This window comes from Magallana gigas, chromosome 1, assembly GCF_963853765.1.
Source record: "Magallana gigas chromosome 1, xbMagGiga1.1, whole genome shotgun sequence".
Classification (NCBI taxonomy): Eukaryota; Metazoa; Mollusca; class Bivalvia; order Ostreida; family Ostreidae; genus Magallana; species Magallana gigas.
Genome location: NC_088853.1, coordinates 65,284,875 through 65,305,376, shown reverse-complemented (window position 1 = coordinate 65,305,376; position 20,502 = coordinate 65,284,875). Strand labels below are relative to the sequence as shown.

The 20,502-nt window shown below is 32.3% G+C and overlaps 1 protein-coding gene across 1 annotated transcript; it reads right to left on the bottom strand.

The window, feature by feature from the left end:
• Positions 1 to 849: 849 nt before the first annotated feature.
• Positions 850 to 8,604, bottom strand: LOC105344750 (multiple epidermal growth factor-like domains protein 10). The gene is made up of 18 exons (XM_011452621.4): positions 8,457 to 8,604; positions 7,458 to 7,697; positions 7,094 to 7,348; positions 6,835 to 6,972; positions 5,566 to 5,706; positions 5,303 to 5,437; positions 4,836 to 4,973; positions 4,587 to 4,727; positions 4,178 to 4,318; positions 3,580 to 3,714; positions 3,141 to 3,275; positions 2,822 to 2,959; positions 2,163 to 2,303; positions 1,810 to 1,944; positions 1,544 to 1,678; positions 1,258 to 1,392; positions 1,141 to 1,173; positions 850 to 1,023 (listed from the first exon to the last, which is right to left on the bottom strand). Exons 1-18 carry the CDS (start codon positions 8,521 to 8,523, stop codon positions 902 to 904), a joined length of 2,505 nt encoding a protein of 834 aa, XP_011450923.3. The 5' UTR covers positions 8,524 to 8,604; the 3' UTR covers positions 850 to 901.
• Between the last annotated feature and the right edge of the window lie 11,898 nt (positions 8,605 to 20,502).

The window sequence follows — 20,502 nt, the reverse complement described above, 5'->3', positions numbered from 1 at the left end:
CTGCAGATTTACTAGTATGACAGGGGTAGATACTCAAAGGTTAACTGATGAATTTTATTATGACATAACAAACATTGAACAATTGTAAAGTGCAACGTCGTAAGTAAAAAAGAAGTTCGCGCTTATGGTTGGTACATTGGTTCATCTATTAATATGAATTTGTCCTGAGGACCGTATTTTTAAAAATAACTCAGATTTGCACAAAAAGCAAACAGTCATAATTGAACAGTTAAGCAGTTAACCATCAGTTTTGGAAAGATATAGTTTCATACTTGCAATGGCATATACAAACAAATTTTCAATACGCGCTATTTGTATGGGCATACCGTTGCAGTCACGATACTAGCTTTCACTAATTTAATGCCTTTATATTCTCCTTTCCCCTAAACAAACATTAAAAAGTGAATTAATTTGTCTTAATTATACTTAAAATGTTCAAAATTGATATTTATTTACATGTACTTTCATCTGGCTTGACGCCATCAGGATTGAAAGTGAAACAGTTTACATATTGTAATGTTTTTGAATCGGCTCTGTTTTTCATGACTTGTATAAACGAGGCCGGGTCTAATTTGTTCTGCCCTTTTTAAATTTTTTTTTACATGGATATCTACTGATATCAGTCTTTTAAAAACAAAACAAATCAGACATTTACCACATCGTTTTAGGGGGTCATCTCAAAGTAAATTCAAAGTCTGCTCCTTATTTCTTCATTCAAAAAAGCCAATAATTGATACATGTAGCCCTAGTTGTTTGACTGACTTCTATAAATGTAATACATGTATGGATTGAAAAATTGGTGTAACTTAATTTTAAATATAAATGAATATGTTATAAGTTAATCTGCGTTTGATTTCCTTTATTTCATTTCATAATACATGATATGGTACTGTTTTATGACCTACATTACGCCTTCAGAAGTAGTTCTCTGTCTAAAGTACCGTACAAAAAATATAATTAACACTATTAAAGTTATTCCTAATACAGATGATAGAATCGGAACCGCTGGATTCAACCCGTGCTCTGAAAATAAAATGTAAACGCTATTACGGTTCATATAATTTTTTAAAAATGGGTATATAAAGAAATTAAACATCAACAACAATTCCAAATGGTTATTGCACTTCTACAAATGTTTACCTCGATGTGTGTCTGCTACAGAATGGATGGACACTGAAAATAATAATAAATAAAAACTCGTGTTACATTTTGAAATTGATGTAAGTCTTAATATTTTAGTATTAAATCAGCATGTACCTGTGCAGTGTGTCCCGCTCCATCCTTTTAGGCAACCAGTGGAACAGTTCCCTGTATCTACAGAACAGGGTACACCTCGTTTACAATGGCCACAGTCCAAAGTACAGTTTACACCATATTTATAGGGTCCGCATTCTGAAACATTAAGGTATTTTTTTATTAAATTTCTGTAAGTGTGATGTTGAATTTTTGTTCATTTTTTTTCGGATGTAAAGTTAAACATTTCAATATATTCCTTATTTTTTTTATTAACACGATATTTATTAATTAAGTTATGAAATGTTACCTTTACAAAAAGGTGACAGTAAGTGGCCTTCACATCCATCTGGACACAATCCAGTTACAGTGTTACATGCTTCTCCAGATTTACATTTTCCACACTTTTGCAAGCATTTTTTTCCAAAGAACCCAGGAACACAATCTGGAAAATGTTTAGAATGGGTACATGCATATTCTCTTATAATTTGACACATCTTTTTATTTTTTCACTTTAAAATAACAGTTGATAAAATATGAATTTCTGTTGTTAATTCATTTTTCATTAAATTTTACCTCGACACAATGGTCCCTGATAATTTTCCATACAACCATTTACACAGTGTCCTCCGATTTTCTCACACACATCACCATTAACACAAGATCCACACACGCCGCTACACTGTGTGTTGTAAAACCCATCAAGACATTCTGCAACAGTTGTATGAAAATATCAATTGGCATTAATATATTTTAAAAAATACATGTATTCAGAATGTAAACACGTGTGTAAATGTGCTATTAATATAATAAGTTCTTCATTAATGTTAGTGTACAAATGAAAAAAAAGATACGTTTTAACATGTTGCTTTGTTACAATCAATGAGTTTCATCTTCATTTTTCAATAAAAGTTTTCAAATGAATGTACCTTCACAAAATGTTCCTGTCCTATGCATACTACATCCATTATCACATTTTCCTGTAGTTTTATTACAAGGTGCGCCGTCTTTGCAAACCCCTTGACATTTGACACACCTTCCGTTTGAAACATATGTCCCAGACGTGCAGACTGTAAAAAAACAAACAACTGAATTAATCCATGAAGTTAACGATTCAAGGTGGATTTATAAAAATTTAAAATATTTATTGGAGTAAAGGCAACGATATATGATTCAACAGTACCACTTTTGAATGTGTCTACATTTTTTTCTATTCTAGCATAAATCATAAATTTTACTTTTTTTCGCTTATTTAATACTGTTTGTCTTTTGCTGTAAAATAAGGTTTTGCCAAACAAGAAATATTTTATAAGTTAGTAAAAAAAAACGTTGTTTAGTTGGTTCTGTAGCAATATAAAATAAAAAAAAATATATTTATATTTACTTTTAGAATAGCTCGTTAAATTACACTAACAATAATCTATTTGTTAAAATGTGTCTCATACTGTATACACCAAGACACGATGCTTAAAATATATTTAAGAATAATTAAGGAGGCCTACAAGATTTAGAATTTTCAAAATGTTTTTCGGCATATACAAGCGTTATTTTTATATCTTTAAATATAACACAAGTAGAAATAATATACAAGTATCGCAACGTTCTCCATTCCAGCCTTCTTCGCATCCGCCAGAACAAGTCCCTGTGTCCGTGGAACATGACATCCCTTCTTTACAGTGCCCACAGTTTAGCGTACAATTTGGGCCGTACTTATAAGGCTTGCATGCTTATAAGAATTAAAAGTAATCAAAACTTCATTAATTTCATGTTTCAAAACAGTTTTGTATTTTAATATTTTCTTTACTTGACACTTTGCTTTTGTATACATGTATAAAACTTTTCTTTTTAAGAAGCATTTATTTTTGTTGTCATATATATTGATATCAACGACTTAGAGATCAGTAAACCTGTACAATTGGGCAACATCCAGTTATCTTCACATCCGTCCGGACACAATCCGGATCTGGAATTACATACAGTTCCAGCTTTACATTCTCCACACATTTCTTGACATTTTTCTCCATGGAACCCAGGTACGCAATCTTTAAAACAAAAATTAATTATATAACTGCTTAGAGTGCATCAATCAAGATTGGCAAACAAGTGTGAAGAGAGGTAATGAAAAGTTTTTCGATCGAGCATATATAGCTAATACACAAAATTGTTACTGAAAAATTTGTTGAATGAATAATTTATCTTCTATTTTTTCTCTCATTTCTATTACAAAAACATATAAAGGAACGAAACGTACGATATTGTTTAATGACTTTAAAAGATTTAATTTCATTTTTCTTAAGATAGTTATACTTATATAAAATCTTTATTGAAAATCTTTTTTTTAAATACCCTGGCACAGCGGTTCCTTAAAATTTGTCATGCAACCATGGTTACAATGTCCATTAGTCTTTTCACAAATTTCGTCATTTACACAAAAACCACAAATGCCACTGCAATTCGTGTTGTAAAACCCATCAGTACATTCTACAAAAGATTAAATCTCGATCAACAAATATACGTGGATTGAAATTAAATATAGTCCTTCATGCATCAAAATTAAAAAAAAACCAGGAGTGTTGTGTTTTTAAACAGAAAACTGCTGTTGTAGAAATAAACAAAATCAATAGCTATTAAATGGCTTTATATATGTTTCACCATCAACAAAACACCAGGTACAAAACGTCTACGAAATTAATTAAATATTAAATAAACAGGAATGTGGTGTTTCGATTCCCCGTTTTAGAAAGAGATCATAATGGTCATAAAAAATCAGCATGTCAACATAAGTTTGAAAAGCAAACTACAAAATAATTCAAATAAAATTACAAAGGAAAGAAGAAGGCCTTTAGAATGCATTTTGCACATTTTTGTTTCAGATCACATGAATCCTTATAAAAGGATTTATTTCGAGATTAAAATCTTTACATTGACAAAACGTGTACATTACCTTCACAAAATGTTCCAGTCCAATGATCACTACATCCATTATCACACGTTCCGGTTGACTTGTTACAAGGTGCGTGGTCTTTACACACTCCCTGACACTTGACACAATTACCCTCCGAAACGTAAGTTCCGTCACTGCAGACTGAACAATACAGTAAACAAAGGGGTGTTCTTTTTATGATTGTATATGTCTTTTCTTTCAAAATCGGTGTAAACAAAACTTTTTAACATTTTCTAATGAATGGTTTTGATTAACTTTTGACATTCTTTGTTTTAAAATACAATATATATAGTATATATAATAAACACACTGGTTAATGCATGGCATTTAAAAAAAAAAATCTTTGATAAAATTGGCTAAGAAAAAATGCAACATAGAAAACGGTTTCATTACAAATAAAACAACATACCATTGCAGAAATTTCCAGTCCAATGATCATTGCATCCATTATCACAATTTCCGGTTGATTTGTTACAGGGCGCGCTGTTTTTACACAACCCATGACATTTGACGCACTTGTCATCGAAAACATATGTTCCATCACCGCATTCTATTAAACCAACCGTATTGTGAAATCAGAGACAAATAAGGTATTTGGAATTTGATGTATTTTATGTTGCATTTTTACTATGTAATTTCATGTTTTTACATTATTTACCAGTATCGCATTGTTTGCCGACCCAACCGTATTCACACCCATTATTGCAAGCACCTGTCACTGTGGAGCACGCCTTTCCGTCTTTGCAATGTCCACATGTATTTGAACAGTTAGGGCCATATCTATTAGACTCACATTCTAACGATAAGACAATACATTTAATGACACACCTACTCACGTTGTTTAAAGGTTTGGCTGTTTTCAAATTCCATATTATTTTTTGAGTTCTTATTCTGATTTAAATATCATTTTGGTTAAAAAAAAAATTAGAGTCGGATAATTGAAAAGATGCAAATCAATTATATTGGATTGGATGACCTGATTTCGGTATTGAAAGAGATCTCTCTAGAACCCGTTTGTAGCTTGCCACAAGATAGTGTGGAGGGTGTTTTTTAAATTAATTTCTCGTTGCTATTTGTTTTGATATGTTAAATTATGGTTTAGAATGTTATATCATGTTATTGTACCTGTACAAAAAGGAGGTGTCCAGTTGTCCTTGCAACCATTCGGACATAATCCGGAAGTTGTGTTGCATGTGGATCCTATTTTACATTCTCCACACTGTTTTTCACAATTATCTCCATAAAATCCTTGAACACAATCTACGAAATGGAAAGATTATGTCTTTTAAAAAAGTTTGACTGTAAATTACGTAAAAGTCGTAGAAGATTTGATGATAAGCAGTGCATTTGTTTCTAAACATTTAAATATTCTGCACATAATTAAGTACCTTGGCAGTAACGTCCTTGCCAATGTGTATCACATCCGCCATCACACCCTCCAGTTGACGTATTACAGTAGGCGTCATCTTTACAATGACCTTGACAGTTGACACACACTCCATTTAATGCAAATGTTCCATGTTTGCACTCTATAAAACAGTCATATCTTTTTTTTTACTCTTTCTTCACAGTTATTTAACTTTCTGAGTATTTTTTTAAAAAAAAAAACTTATAAAGAAAGAAATATAATTTATTTGCAAGATGATGATCATGTCCTTAATTATAAAAAATGTCATTGGCTGAAATAGAAATAAAATCCTATAAAAAATCAAGAACAAAAAATAATTAGTTTGATCGATGTTGTGATGGATATTGTATATATTGACAAAGATCTAATTTCACAAAGGTACAAATCACAGAAATTCCATGTAACTTATGTTAGAAAAAAACCCCGCGTCGAGTGGATACTGCCTCCTACAAAATATTAACTAAAACATGCATTTAAAGTATTATTCTCAAACCTCTGTTAAAAAATGTCCGGTTTGAAGTACAAGATGTATTGTTTCTATTTTTTATCGCAACATACTTGTTCACAAATAGGAACGACATACCCTTGGGTATATATTGTGCTTTCAACCCTTCCGAATTCCTACCAATTTTATCAAAATGTCTGTATTTTTCCAAATCACAACCATTGTATTAAATGTACGAAATATGAATGTTTAAAATAGTTCGAGAGCAGTTTTGCACTCTTTTTTTTTCAAGGTTCTCTTACCGTCAGTCTCATAGATGTTTTTCAGCATAAAAATGTAAAACGTCCCTCAAACTTTATAAATGAAATGAAATTTAAAAACATATTGACGTTATCTATGCATTTTACAAAGTTATTGCAAATTTGCCCATGCTGGATATTATAAAATAAATATACAAGATAAGATCATACATGTATTGAATTAAAAAGAATGTTGTACCGGTGAATCGGTTACTGAATATGACTTAGGATCGGAGATCGAAAGTATTTAAAAAAGATGATATGTTTGCAAAAGGTTAAAAATTGTAGATTTCAGTGACTTCACACGCGCATGAGAAATGAATGTTGTTGAAAAACTTTTAAGTTTGCTATAACTGACAATTCATATATTTATTTACTAAACATTATGACAATATCAAGTCTAATTTCCTTTTTATCAAAAGGTATAAAGTATTGTCAATATGTCGCTCAATTTTAACTTTAAACGGCATGTAATCTTAAAATCAGCATGTTTTTTTTGTTTTACCTATGCAGTACGATGAGACAGCTTGGGAATCAGAACAGCCATGTACACACGATCCGTTAAACGCGTCACAGTGATAATGTTTGCATTTTTGTGGACAGTCACTCCTGCAATCCACGCCATATTTACTCTGATCACAACCTTAAAAGTGTTTAATAACAGCACCTCTTAATGTGGTGTTAAGTAGTTGATAAAAGTACAGGAAGAATAGAAAAAACTTCGAAAAAAATAATAACGCTAAAAGGTGTGAATGATTACATACCCATGATTTTTACTTCACAGATGTTTATTGAAGTGTACGCTGTATCTGCACCTTTACATGTAGTGGTAAATCCCGGTGGTCGCTTGTTGATATACACTATCCCCTGTGTAACTCTATTAACAGTGATGTTCATTACCGATGCCGGGCACCCAGACATTGGATCGTGTTGGTACACAAGGTGTTCAGGATCGATCAATGGGTAGAAAACTTGGGTGTCATAGGTGTATATTGAAAATCCTGTAGCATTCTTGTAACCTAAAAAATGTCACATGTTTATGTAATATTTAGACAGAGTGCAAATATTTTGCCAAGACAGTGTGAAATTTACATTCAAATTCTCTCTCTCTCTCTTTCTCTCCATTACCTTTCGATTCGAAGAAAATTTCCAGGTACGCTACGTTGAATGGTCGATCCAACCAAACCTTCCACCAGACAGACTCATTATTTGTATGGTGGTGAGGTATATCCGTTATAGCACAGGAATTAGACGTGTAGTTCTGGTTTGTATTGCCGTCGATGGCTTTCCCCGCTATCCAAGCCGAATTTGCAGGATTCAAGCTCATGGCTGCCGCTCCATATAACCCTTGATCGTGAACAAGGTTCACTAATAAGGACAAAATATAACAAGTATTTTAAAACAATGAAATAAAATAAGTTAACACCTTCGTAATTATACGGAACAACAATTAACTTAATATTTGTTTTTAAATATATTCATTTAAAATGATGAATCGGTGTCTTTGAAATATTGAGGGTTATAACACACTACAAACCACTGTAAGAAATCCCATTCATATTCAATTTAACTTGTTATTTAAGAAAAAAGGAATCATTCATCGAGTATTATGAGGTGATAATTTCGGTCGGGGCGTGTTCAAATCAAATAAAACCCGAAGGGCTTTATGATAGATTTGACCATGCTTCGACCGAAATTATCACCTCATAGTATAAAAAAATGATTTTTTATTACTTATACTATTTCCAATTTGTACAGTTTCAAACAACATTATTTTAAAACGACTTTTTTTTAAAGAATAGAACATGCTAAGTATTGCTGCGGCGCAGCCAATACTGTTTTTCGGTTTTGCTCTAAGACACGCCGGTTTTATGTCACTCATGTTTTTTTTAAACTTATTGAATTTAAGGGTTCAAAATTGATTCGTTAGGTTATCACAGACAAATATAGCTGAAAATGAAATATATCACTTTATGGTGCCACGTAACATTAATTTTTTAAAGGGTTGTGCATTTTATACATGTGTACGCTTAATGAAATTTTTAATATTAAATTTATGTTGATATTCAGCCAAGTAAGTTATTGAATAAAATAAAGTTCTCATTTGTAGGGTATATTCAAACTTACCAAAAGAGAATGTTTCATTCACAAAAATAAGCAACACAAACAATTTAATCACAATGCACGCCCGCATCTTGAAATAAGAGTTAAAAGACGTTGCTTGGATCACCTATTAATCCCTCTTTAACAAATGATGTAAACTTATCAAAGTGCGTTGGTAGTAGATTAACTGTTTAAAAGATAATCAAATGATCTTTGAGATGTATGTGCAATGAATTTGTGAATAGATAACAGGTATTTACACTAACAAAGATATTTTAAGGACATAGATTACGTAGAAGGAATGCGTATCTTTAGGTGTATATTATATGTGTTCACGGGCGAAGGTGACATTTGACCATACTCACGATCTGAAACGCTAGTAGTTTTTTTGTGTTATGGAATATATCTCTATTGTTGCATACTTGTACCGAAATCAACAAATAAATAAATAAATTAAAAAAATAATAAGTGAATGAATAAATAAATCAAGGGTATTCACAGACTGACTACACCAACATAGGTATTTGAGTGCGTGGATTAAATGTTCTAAAATAGTTCTATGAACAATCGATGTGTACTAGGAAAAACTATGGGAAACAGTTTGGATATTAAATGTGACAATTCTTCTGGGGAGGGAGGGGATAGCCATCTTGGTTCGCCTCTAGTTAACATTTTTTTTTTATTTTTTAAATAATTCTACTCATATTATCTACAATGGCAAATTTACTTTATTTAGTAAAATTGTTAAGGGAAAAATACATATTTAAAGAGTTTTGTAGTGACCATATTTTATGCCAGAATGTTTTCAGGAGATAAAAATGTGTTATTTTTCATAACTCAATAGTTTTAAAGTACTGTAAATTTAACTTCCTAATTTCAGTGCAGACCAAATTTGCGGATAGTTGTGCATTGAGATATTCTCATGCTGTTTTGAAAAACATATTTCAGCAACTCTTTAAGATTTTTATCGACATATATTGGCATATTTAGTTTACATTCATGAAATACAAAAAAACCTCATCAAAATTTTACATAATTGACTCATACGTTTGGTTTAATGTTTTGACTTTATAACATTTTCTGACACGTCTATTTGAATTTTAGTTAAAGCTGGAGTTTTTAAAATAATGTCTTTGCATTTTAAATTATGATAACTGAAAACAGCGTTTATTTTATGCAAAAAGCTCAAAATATTAATTAGGAGGTGAAGAATTGTTTTTTTTTTTTCATCTTTCATTGATCTTTTTAATCTAATTTTAAGACACTCGATCCAACCTCCTAATGTGATTAAAAATTCGATTTTTTTATATACACAATTTCAAAAACATTACATTGATTCCATTGGCAATGATATATAGGTTGTAAAAACCGCATGTTATTGAGCTTCCATGTCACATTGATTGTTTGTTTATGATAGTAATGTGACCGCGTAGATTTTACGATGTTACGGAAATTCTTCGCGGTCACAATTAGTGGATGAATCTTAAGGGTAATTACAACGCCCGGGGCTGCTGCATATACCTTGCAGTCGCTAGACCCCGTACCCAAAATAGTTCCCCTTCGACTGCGATACAGATATAAATAATAGGGAGCATAAGCTCAAGATCTAAAAGCATTCTAAAAGTTTGATATTTTCTACCCTACGAATTTTTGAAAATTGTCTTTAAGAATTTTACACAATATCTCTTACTATAAAAGTTGTACATTAATCTTCAATTCGGCTTTCGAAATGTTTTCTTATAACCATATGTACAAACAAGACGTTAAAGAGCTAAGTGGAACTTGGGTGAATATTTATTGACATTTTAAAAAAAGGCTACATGGATATTAAAATGCCAGTCCTTTTCAAGGAGACAACAAAACGGTATATTTTTGATTAGATTGCATAGCTTTGACAAGTGTTGCATTTTACATTAGCTATTTGGTTAGAATATAAATGTTTAAATAATTTATTTCAAATAAGTCACGGAAACGGCACTTGCGTCTTTTCTTACCTTCCCTAAGGTTGGGAAAAGCATTTAAACGGTCGTGAATATATGCTGTGCAATTTTAGGCAAGGCTGGTGAAACGAAATATTTCACACAAAACGTTTCTACATTCATTACTGAAACAGAAAATCTGCCTTGAAGAATATTTTCATCTATCCATCCACCCCTCCCCCTCTCAACAACAAATATGTATAGGCAAATCACTTCTGCTGAATGATATGAAACACCAACAGCAAAAGAATTGGCAAATGTCGGAATATCTGTATGTAAATGTGTATCAGAATCCATCTTTAAACCAAATACATGTACATTTGATAATGATATTCTTTGAAGAACACTTTCAGTTTTTATAACACCACCAATATATACAACATACCTCATACCTCTGGTGTCCATCAGTGTAGCGGTGTGATATACTTGTGGATGAGAACCTGAGACAGATAGTTCTGTCCAATAAGACTTTCATAATCAAACATATAAAACACTGCCATTGTTTGTAGCATTTGTAAATAGTGATGAACCAACACATGAATTTCTATGTGGAACACAAACTCCACCGAATAAAAAAGCACAAGAATCAAAAATATGTGTAAAACAATGACCACATCTGCCAAAATTAACATCACCTTCTAATTTTCTTAACAAATGCCACCTGGCGTTTGAATGATCTCTACAACACCTTTCGTGTCATTTAACTTGACAACATATAATTCATATGACATTGAAAAAGATGATAAATTAAGACCACTCCAAACAAAACACACAGTTCTTTTATTTCTCTTAATTTCAAACAAATTTTCAATACTAACAACATTGTCATCAACAACATATGATAATTTGCACAATTTATTGGACGTACTCCATGTGCTCTCTTGCCATCGCCTGGAACCACCAACATATAAATAAGTATAACTATTAATTGGTTAACAATCATGTCCTTCTGGTGGACAATAATTATTCTCGTCGGCAATTGCATTTTTCATTGTGATTCTTCATAAGGGATTTGTTGGATGTATTTGTACAAGCATAAGCATATAAATACAATAAAAATTGTCTAATCCGGCGGAGATCGGTTCTGAAAAAATTCGCCGGATTAGGCAACATCCGAATTGGAGGACATTGTCTCTTATATAACCACACTTCTATATTCATATAATGAATATTCAAACCAGAAACGATTCAATATTTTAATAAAATATAAGTATGCATGCTTAAATTAAATTAACAGTCTTATGTGCATGAATAATTTTCGTCAGTCACTTTCTAAAATAATCGAAAATATTTGTTTGGAAAAATGTTTGCCTGTTTTTTTTTAATCTTCGCTTCAGTTAAAGGTTTCATTTCAATCACTGGGTTCATCAAGTCTTGTTCTGCAATTTAAGCAAAGTTTTCAATTCTATTTGGAAGGTTTAAAACCTCCTGGTAAGAATGACACCGATTTTCACCTTCATTTTCGTTTTGTTCACACACGTCGTCAGTCGATAATTTGAATCGGTATTTTTGTTTGCAAATTCGGAAATTATATCCTCCTTCCAATCTTCGTCCAGCAAGTCTTTCACAGGAATATCGTCTTTTCAGCAATAGCCGCTGAATGAGAATCAAGTTGAGCTAATAGAATGTCATCGTCGGAGTTGCAGGTTTCGCTATCACTTGACTCAACAACAGATTGTTCATATTTAAAACCGGCGTCCAAAAAGCATCATTTGATTGTTGTAACTTTTGTTTCTTTCCATGATTCTGAAAATAGGAAGTTAAATTTACAGTACTTTAAAACTATCGAGTTGAGAAATAGTCTTTACATTTACTGCAGCTTACAGAAAGTAACAAAAATTACAATTCATATTCAAATAAACTTAAAGTGAAAGAAGGGGTATATCTTAAAAAGATTAAAAAAATACATTATTATATAAATAGGGCCTGTTAGGGAGGGTAACAGTTGAAATTGACACCCCGAGAAAACCATTGTCAACCGACGCGAAGCTCAAATGCTTCAAATTTAACAAACTCTATGTTTCGGTATGCCATAAAGTAGGACTTATTTTTGTACAAATTGAAAAACTCAAAAACTTGTGTTTAGATACATGTATGCCGTGTGGTGGCATTCATTTTTGACAAAAATTAGATGTCAACATCCTGTTCAATGACGACTTACTTTTTAAGCCTTGATTAACACATTTTTCTCAAAGATTTTCAGCAACCATTAATCGTCGATGCGTTGAATATTTACACACTCTTTGTAAAGGCATGCCATAGAGTCGGATTCGTTTTTTAACAATATCGTTGTCTACCTTTTGTTATATGTTTATTTTGTCAATATTGAATATCAGAGTGGGGGTACATGTACCTTACATGTTTCTTGTTTAGTTTGCAGTGTACTTACAAAGGATTTCTAATACTAGTACATTTTTTTCATATAATTTTTTTTAGCTGCATGATCATGTCCACCGTTACATGGAAAGAGTGAGAGAGGGGTGAAAATAGGAGAGTGGGGATGGTTGACAGCGAGAGAGAGAGAGAGAGAGAGAGAGAGAGAGAGAGAGAGAGAAAGAGAGAGTAAGGGGTGAAATGAAAAGTGAACGAGAGAGGACGGTAGAACGGCAGGGATAATACTTGTTGTTACTCGTATCCACATTTTCACTTTACACATCAAATAAGCTCCGTTTTCAATTTTTCAGTACATTGGATAACAGCTAATTAAGTTAAGTTGTTTTAAATATTTTTTACGGACCATGTACTGTATTTACTAAAAACTATCACTTAATATCATTTTATTGATAGCGATTACCGACCTTGCATTGAATAAAGCTGCAACACAATCATCAACGTATTCATTCGGTGGGCTGAACTACAGCGCAAACTTGGTAGTGGATGAAAACAACGGTACAAACTTTGTCGTGGACAATTGACAAAAATGTAAAACAAATTTATGGTAGGCAATACCTTTATTTAATTTTGCTAAATCCATTTAGAGCATTGATTATGTCCGTGAACGTTTAATAACAAAAATGTTTTCTTTTTTATTTTGTTAGCTTTGCAAGTGCCAAAAAATGCGATTTTTTAGTAGAAAAATGGTTGACGCAGTGAGTTATTAACATTTTCAAAAATTGATGCATCTTTCATAATGTATAGTTTATAATACTTCATTAACATCTGTTATTTGCCTTAAATTAGATGCTTCAAACCGGCTGCAGGATGTTACCGTCACTGTAGGGCTGACAGAATCCGATGTCAACACTCCGTGTGGTGTCCTTGCTGGTCTCGGTACTCTGTCACAGCTGGTGGTCGACATCGACTGTTCGTCTGTACCAAAGGGGAGATTTGTCAAGATCTCCAAGCCAACCGACTACCTCACACTTTGTGAAGTTCAAGTGTTTGGATACTCTGGCTAACTGCTGATGCCTTAGCTAAATGATACCCAATATCAGTTTTTTCTTACCGACAAATTAATTATCTTGGTTACTTTTTCTATTTAATGATAACTGTATGTGTTTTCATTTTTAATACTGCATGTGCAAGTGGCTCATAATTATTTTCAGACTTTTTGTTTTTGGTTCAACGTTTAAGAATTATTATTGATCAGAGTGGGATAATTTCAATTGTGTTGAATTTCTTCAGCATCAATAAAAATTATTAACGGCAATGTTGTTTTCTTTTGAACAAGTAGAACAAGGTAAATATAACACGTTTATTTTTTACATAGTTAATCGATTCACAGATAACATTTTTTCTGAGTGTTGCATTTTAGACTTAACCCTTTTCGGGTTTTTTACTTCTTTGACTCTGTCAGGTTCAATAATGTGATTTGTCGTTGTGCGTTATGATATTAACTTTCATATCTTATTGAGCGTATTGAATATAATGTTATATTTGAAAACTGATTTATTCATGTAACTATTTTATAAATTTTGACCAGTAATATATAACAAAAAATTGATATCAAGTTTTTTTTTTAACATCTAAGACCGCAGAATATTAACTGGCAAGATTGGAAATATACAGCGTACGTCAATTTCACTTATTGCAGTCAAACATTTGAAATGGGCGGGAACAAATTTACACGGATGTCTGAGAAAACATTGGATTGAAACTGTACATGTGGTAATAGGAAATGTATTTTCAATCCACCTCGGTATCTCTAATTTGCTATATACATGTTAGTTAAAGTGATCGAAAAACATTATATTTAATATCAGCAAAGTGATTGAAAAACATTATTTCACCAAAAAAGTATATAATTAGCAAATATAATACGCAAGGCAAGGCATTGTCCGATGACCTCAGAGAATCAGTCGTCACAAGTCTGAAATCAAGTGAGGCCATAGTTGAAACGGGGTTTATTCACAGAGAACATTAAAAGTTTCCATTTATGAGATTTAAATTATATCCAATAATAGAATATATAAAATGTTTCATATAAGAAGTCATCGGACAATGCTTTGCCCTGCGTATAATATCTCCGAATTGGTATCTTTTCACATTTGCTGATTATTTACTTACTGATGAAAAAAAATGTTTTTCAACCGCTTTCTCTGATACTAAATAAAATGTTTTTCGATCGCTTTAAATTTTTAAGAAGTTAGAAAAGCTGAGGTGGATTTAAAAACAAATTCCTATAACTACAGTTTCGATCCAATGTTTTCTCAGACGTCCGTGTCAATTTGTTCCCCCCCCCCCCATTTTAAATGTTTTGACTGTAACAAGTGAAACTGGCGTAAGCTGTATATTTCCAATCTTGCCAGTTAATGTTCCGCGGTCTTAGTAAACCGAACTCCAAAATGTTAATATTAATCCTTTGACTACAGACAATGGGTATTTTCGCATATAAAATAGCTAAACAGATAAATATGAACATAGATGCCAACATTATGTTTGAATAAAGCTATATTTATTTGCCGTCCTATAACGCGGTTTTTGCTATGTTCGAAAACTGACCAAAACTTAGTCAGTGTAATTATCTGTTGAAAATAAAACATTTTGACGAATGTGCTAGTTTTTTAAAACTTAATATTAAATTAATATTGTGGCATCTTTTTATAAGGAGAAATGGAAACGATCGTGAGCATATTTATAATCGATTGAGGCTAGTGCAAATCTGCGCATGACAGCGGAGAGAGTAATGTAGGGAATTGGTAGAAAATGAACAAATTTAAATAGTAGAAATAACCTTTGACGTTTACAGAAAAACTTATCCATGGCATGTGGTGATAACAAACAGTGTTCAAATCCAAAAGTTTAAAGGAAAATTACAAAAATGGAGCAGAGCGAACACGGTCCTCTATAATATACTGAAGTACTGGCGGGAGTTGACATTTTAGCATATTATTTGTTTAAAAATCAATGATATGTAGTTTTGCATGGCAAGTAGTTTTTTGTAAGTGTATTTAAATAATTACGCACATTTCTTTTTTAATATAATTTCTCAGGTTTTGGACCAGATATCTGAGCTTTGGACGGAAATCCCCACATGAATAACGTTGTGTAATTTAAATTTAAAGATAGAAAAAAAAATCCATCAAACGTTACGATGCATAATGCATCAGTAATCGAAATATTTCTGAAAAAGTGTATTTAAGCAATCTTTTAACAAACAAATAATAATAGAGCCTAGTCTTTGCCAGTACTGGTTCTATCTTTATTCTTTGGATTAGGTAGTCTGCCTTCATTCCAAACACTACCACTGTAGAAATCAATGACAGTCTTACCGAACTCGGTGGCAACTTCTCGGGCCTTTCAGGCAGGCTCGGTAAAAATTCTCGAATGTATTAACATCACTGGGTGTTATACCTTATACAAATTGGAGTCGCTTCCAATTATAATCGGCTAGACAAAATCGTGTGTCGCTTTTGTGGTACATTTTAGGGTATAGTATTGACTTTAATGAAGTCTAGCTCACATCTCAATAGATCGTAAAATGTGTTGTATTTATATCAAATTTTATAAAAACGGACGCCTAGACAATACATTTGAGATGTTTTTCCGAGCCTGCCAAAACATTTGCTATTGTTTTTGAAGCGCTAAGCATAGCTGCAGCGCTTTTTTGTCGCCAGATTTCTAAATCTACTTCCATTTTCGTTTTCGCGTTTCCTATACACCGCCACCTACTGGCGGATGCTGGAGAAGTCATACCCATAGGTGATTGAGGACAGAATCGACCCCCCCCCCCCAGCCCCAATATATAGACCTCCGGGACTTTATTTTTCTTTTTTCGTAAATTATCCTTTTATGACATATTTCTAATCTTATTTATTCATCCATTGCCCAAAATTACATAAAACAAACATTTTTGGGAAAAAAAGCAGACCCTTTGTACATATAATACAAGAAGGTTGCTAACTTCGTCTGCCAGCAGAGAGGCACTGCCGATGAATATTTTTTGAAATGTACTATCAAACTACATATACCAGTAAAAACGGTGACCTCATGTCGTAGCCCGATAATTCCCTTCACTGAATATCAGCATGTCATCCCCGTGTAAATACATTAATTTTTTTAGGTAAATAAGACAATTTTCACAGACAAGTTGCAAGTTTTGAACCGATCCATCTAAAACCAACGGAAGTAAGGTTTTATCTCAAGGAAGACAACTCGGAGAGATATATGAAATTGCATGGCAAACTCGAAAACAGTACAATACATTAGAAGTATGTGTTCTAATCATGCCGCGAAAACCTTTTTATCGTCTTGGGAACTGGAAAATCTAAAAGCCACTCATACTGAGTGAATTACAATGGAAGACATCAAATAAAAAATAAAACAAAATATGTTACGAGTTATCTTCCTTGCGATAAACCCTTACTTCCGTTGGTTCTAGATGGACGAAGTTAGCAACCTTCTTGTATTATATGTACAGAGGGTTTGATTTTTTAAAAATATTTGTTTTAGGTAATTGGGGGCAATGAATGTATAAATTAGATAAGAAATATGTCATAAAAGGATAATTTAATAAAAAATAATAATAAGGCCCGGGGGTCTATAATCTTGGGGGTGGGGTAGATTGGGGGGGGGGGGGGGTCGATCCTGTCCTCAAGCACCTGTGATCGTATCCTGGGAAAGTCGTACTCAGATGTTGTAGGGAGAACTTGATTATCTTTAAGTTATCCTGCATGCAGATGCATTTGTTCTACTAGTATTAAATAAACAATAAGTTTCGTTTTAATGCCATTATTATATATCAGGTACGGGTGCTCAAAAAGCCATATCATGATAATTCATTTCGAGAAAAAAAGAATATGTAGCATTTCCTGCAAGACAGATCTATAATGCGATTAGTATTATCTTACTTTTGTCAAAACGTTTTGACTTTTTATTTTGCATAAATATTGGTATCGTAATTTGTCACTGTATTTTTAAGTGTTCATCATATTATTTTTTTTGGTTTGGAAGTTGTCGGATGTAATTTGATCGTTGTTATTGGCGACAATCTTATTTTACTTTATTTACTTCACAAGAGGCATGCACTCTGTAGCTCTGCTAAACATTAGCGAAATCTGTTTAAAACTAAAAAGCAATATCATTATAGAATTACTACAAATGGTCTCAATTTCCAGAAATTGCGAAAATTTTAAAATCAAGCATTATCTTTTTAAACATGCTTTAAGGCAGACTGTTATATTGTAAATTGGAAATTTTGACTTTTAATATAGTAAAATCGATAAATCATTCTACGCTTCAAATATAAAGATACACTTATATGTACATTTATTGCGAAATGCTTTCATTATAATTTTTTAAAAAGTCATCAGCATTTTGTTTTCATTTTAACACGGCAGCATGCATTAATCATTTTAAAAAATTATGCATTCTATAACTGACGCATATCCAAGTTCTACATCATTTCAAAATTCTTGGGCAAGTACATTTTTGTCAGTAACGAACAATATGATTCTTTACATGAATTTTCATATCAATCGATATATTTTGAACACTTTCTTCCCGGATTAGCGCTTTTCAGTACTCTCAGAACTTTGATTTAACTTAGGCGTAGGAAAACATACAACTATAACACTATCTTAAACGTACTTATCATTTAAAATGTGACTATTTTTATATTTAAATCTTGGTTTCTTTAAAAAAAAAAAACAATGCTTCTAATCATATCGCATCGAATTTATCGATTATTTTCTCAAGCACTTACTGTAAATTCCTAATTAAACGCGAGGAATTAATATTCGCGTAAAATTGCAAGAAGCCTGTCTCGTTAATTTTGAAATCTCGCATTTAATTTTCGAACATATGTAAACTACATAAAACTATGATAACATTTTGACATTCGCGATTTTATGTTCTCGGGTTTTTATGGAAAACCGTTTAATAGCGAAATTAAGTACTCGCGTAAATTGAGGAATCTACAGTAGTCTTGTCAGCGGTGATTCTTTTTACCTCTTAGGTCCAAACACTGTTTAACCTGCGATTTGTCTGCGTAGGAGAGTAAATAAAAATCAAACCCAAAAAATAGAGGTAGAACCAGGCGGCATGGAGGAGTGAGCATTCTCTGCCGCCCGGTCACACTCGCTGTGCGCCCAATGTCATATCTATAAAAATGTCTTTATCGGGGACATTGCCGTAATTTGGAAAAAAAATCATGATCGGAAAAAAATACCGAACGGAGAAAAACCGGTATACAATTCGGTATTTAATCAATAGTCCGAAGCAGATTATTTCACCATTCCAATTCAAAAGTTTATAGCAGAGCAATCTTACGTTACGAATTAATGGCAATAATGATTAAGTTTACAGGCCACTGTTTTTATTCAAACCTAATCAGAGAAAATTTAAATAAAAACCGAAACTTAAGTCACTATTTCCATTACCAAACTTAGTTATACAATATTTGGACATGTACGATAATTATGATCTATTTTGCCCTTGACCAGACACATTGCGTTGTCTGTACCACGTTAAAAACCAAAATTAGCTTCTTCTCTACACGGGTTATAGCGTGTTCTATGACGTGCTGTTGTTGCCATAATGTTATATTTAAGTCCGTGCGACTTAGCCTATGTTTTTGTAAGGTATATTAATCATGTAACTCAAAATATGTTTATTTGTTTAATTTGATAAGGTCTCTATCCAGTTTCTGGCAGTCCATCGCCATGGTAATACATGTCCGCAACTGTCTCACGCCATGCCATATCTACCCATCTCGTCCGTTTCCTCACTGGATGGCTTTTTCTACTAATCTACATGCCCCTGATGGAGACTTGGGACACAAGGAAACTGAAACATTTCATTTTTCATGATATGTATAAATTTTGTATATTTGTTTCGTTTTATTTTATATAAAAATTGTAAATAGAAATCGAATCTTGTTGTTTGACTGATCAGTCACGACGAGTTACATAGCCAAAAATGCATCAAATATAGTGTTGGATATCGTTGTCCATTTATGTAATAAAAATTCATTAAATAATCATATAAGAAAATATTTTAAAAATGTCACCACAATTTGTGAGATAACTATAAAAGCATCCTGATATATTCATATCAAGGTTACTTTTTATCACTTTATAATTTTTGGTAAAGCTAAATATTTTAGAGTTTTAAATATTCATGTTTGAAATTTCATAAAGATGTACAGTACAGTTGTTCATGTGGGTGATGTGGCCTCTTGCTATGACAAGCTTGAAGGTTGATTTTCTTTATCAACTCAAACATTAGTTCTATTTTGTTCAGTTTAAACGCATACTTAAATTCCATATCAATCAGAATTTTTAAAATTTGGGTTTTGTATACATGCACAAAACTCTTCCCATGGAAGATTTTTATGAAAATCGAATAATTTTAGACAGTTTGCTCCATACAGAGTGACAAAGAATAAAGGTTTCTAGAATGAAAATCTAAAGATAAAGAAGCAATTTAGTATTCATTCAATTATAATGACAATGTACAATTTTATTTCGTATTATGTATCACTGTTGATTATATTTGAAAAAAAAATATACATGATTTTGTTTGTTTCGTATACAGTTACTCTACAACACAGGTAAACGTCACGTCCAAGTACTTGTATGTGTTTGGGCAAGGGTCTCCACCGAAGACACTGTTTGAAACAGTGATTCTACAGCTAGATTTTCCATCACATT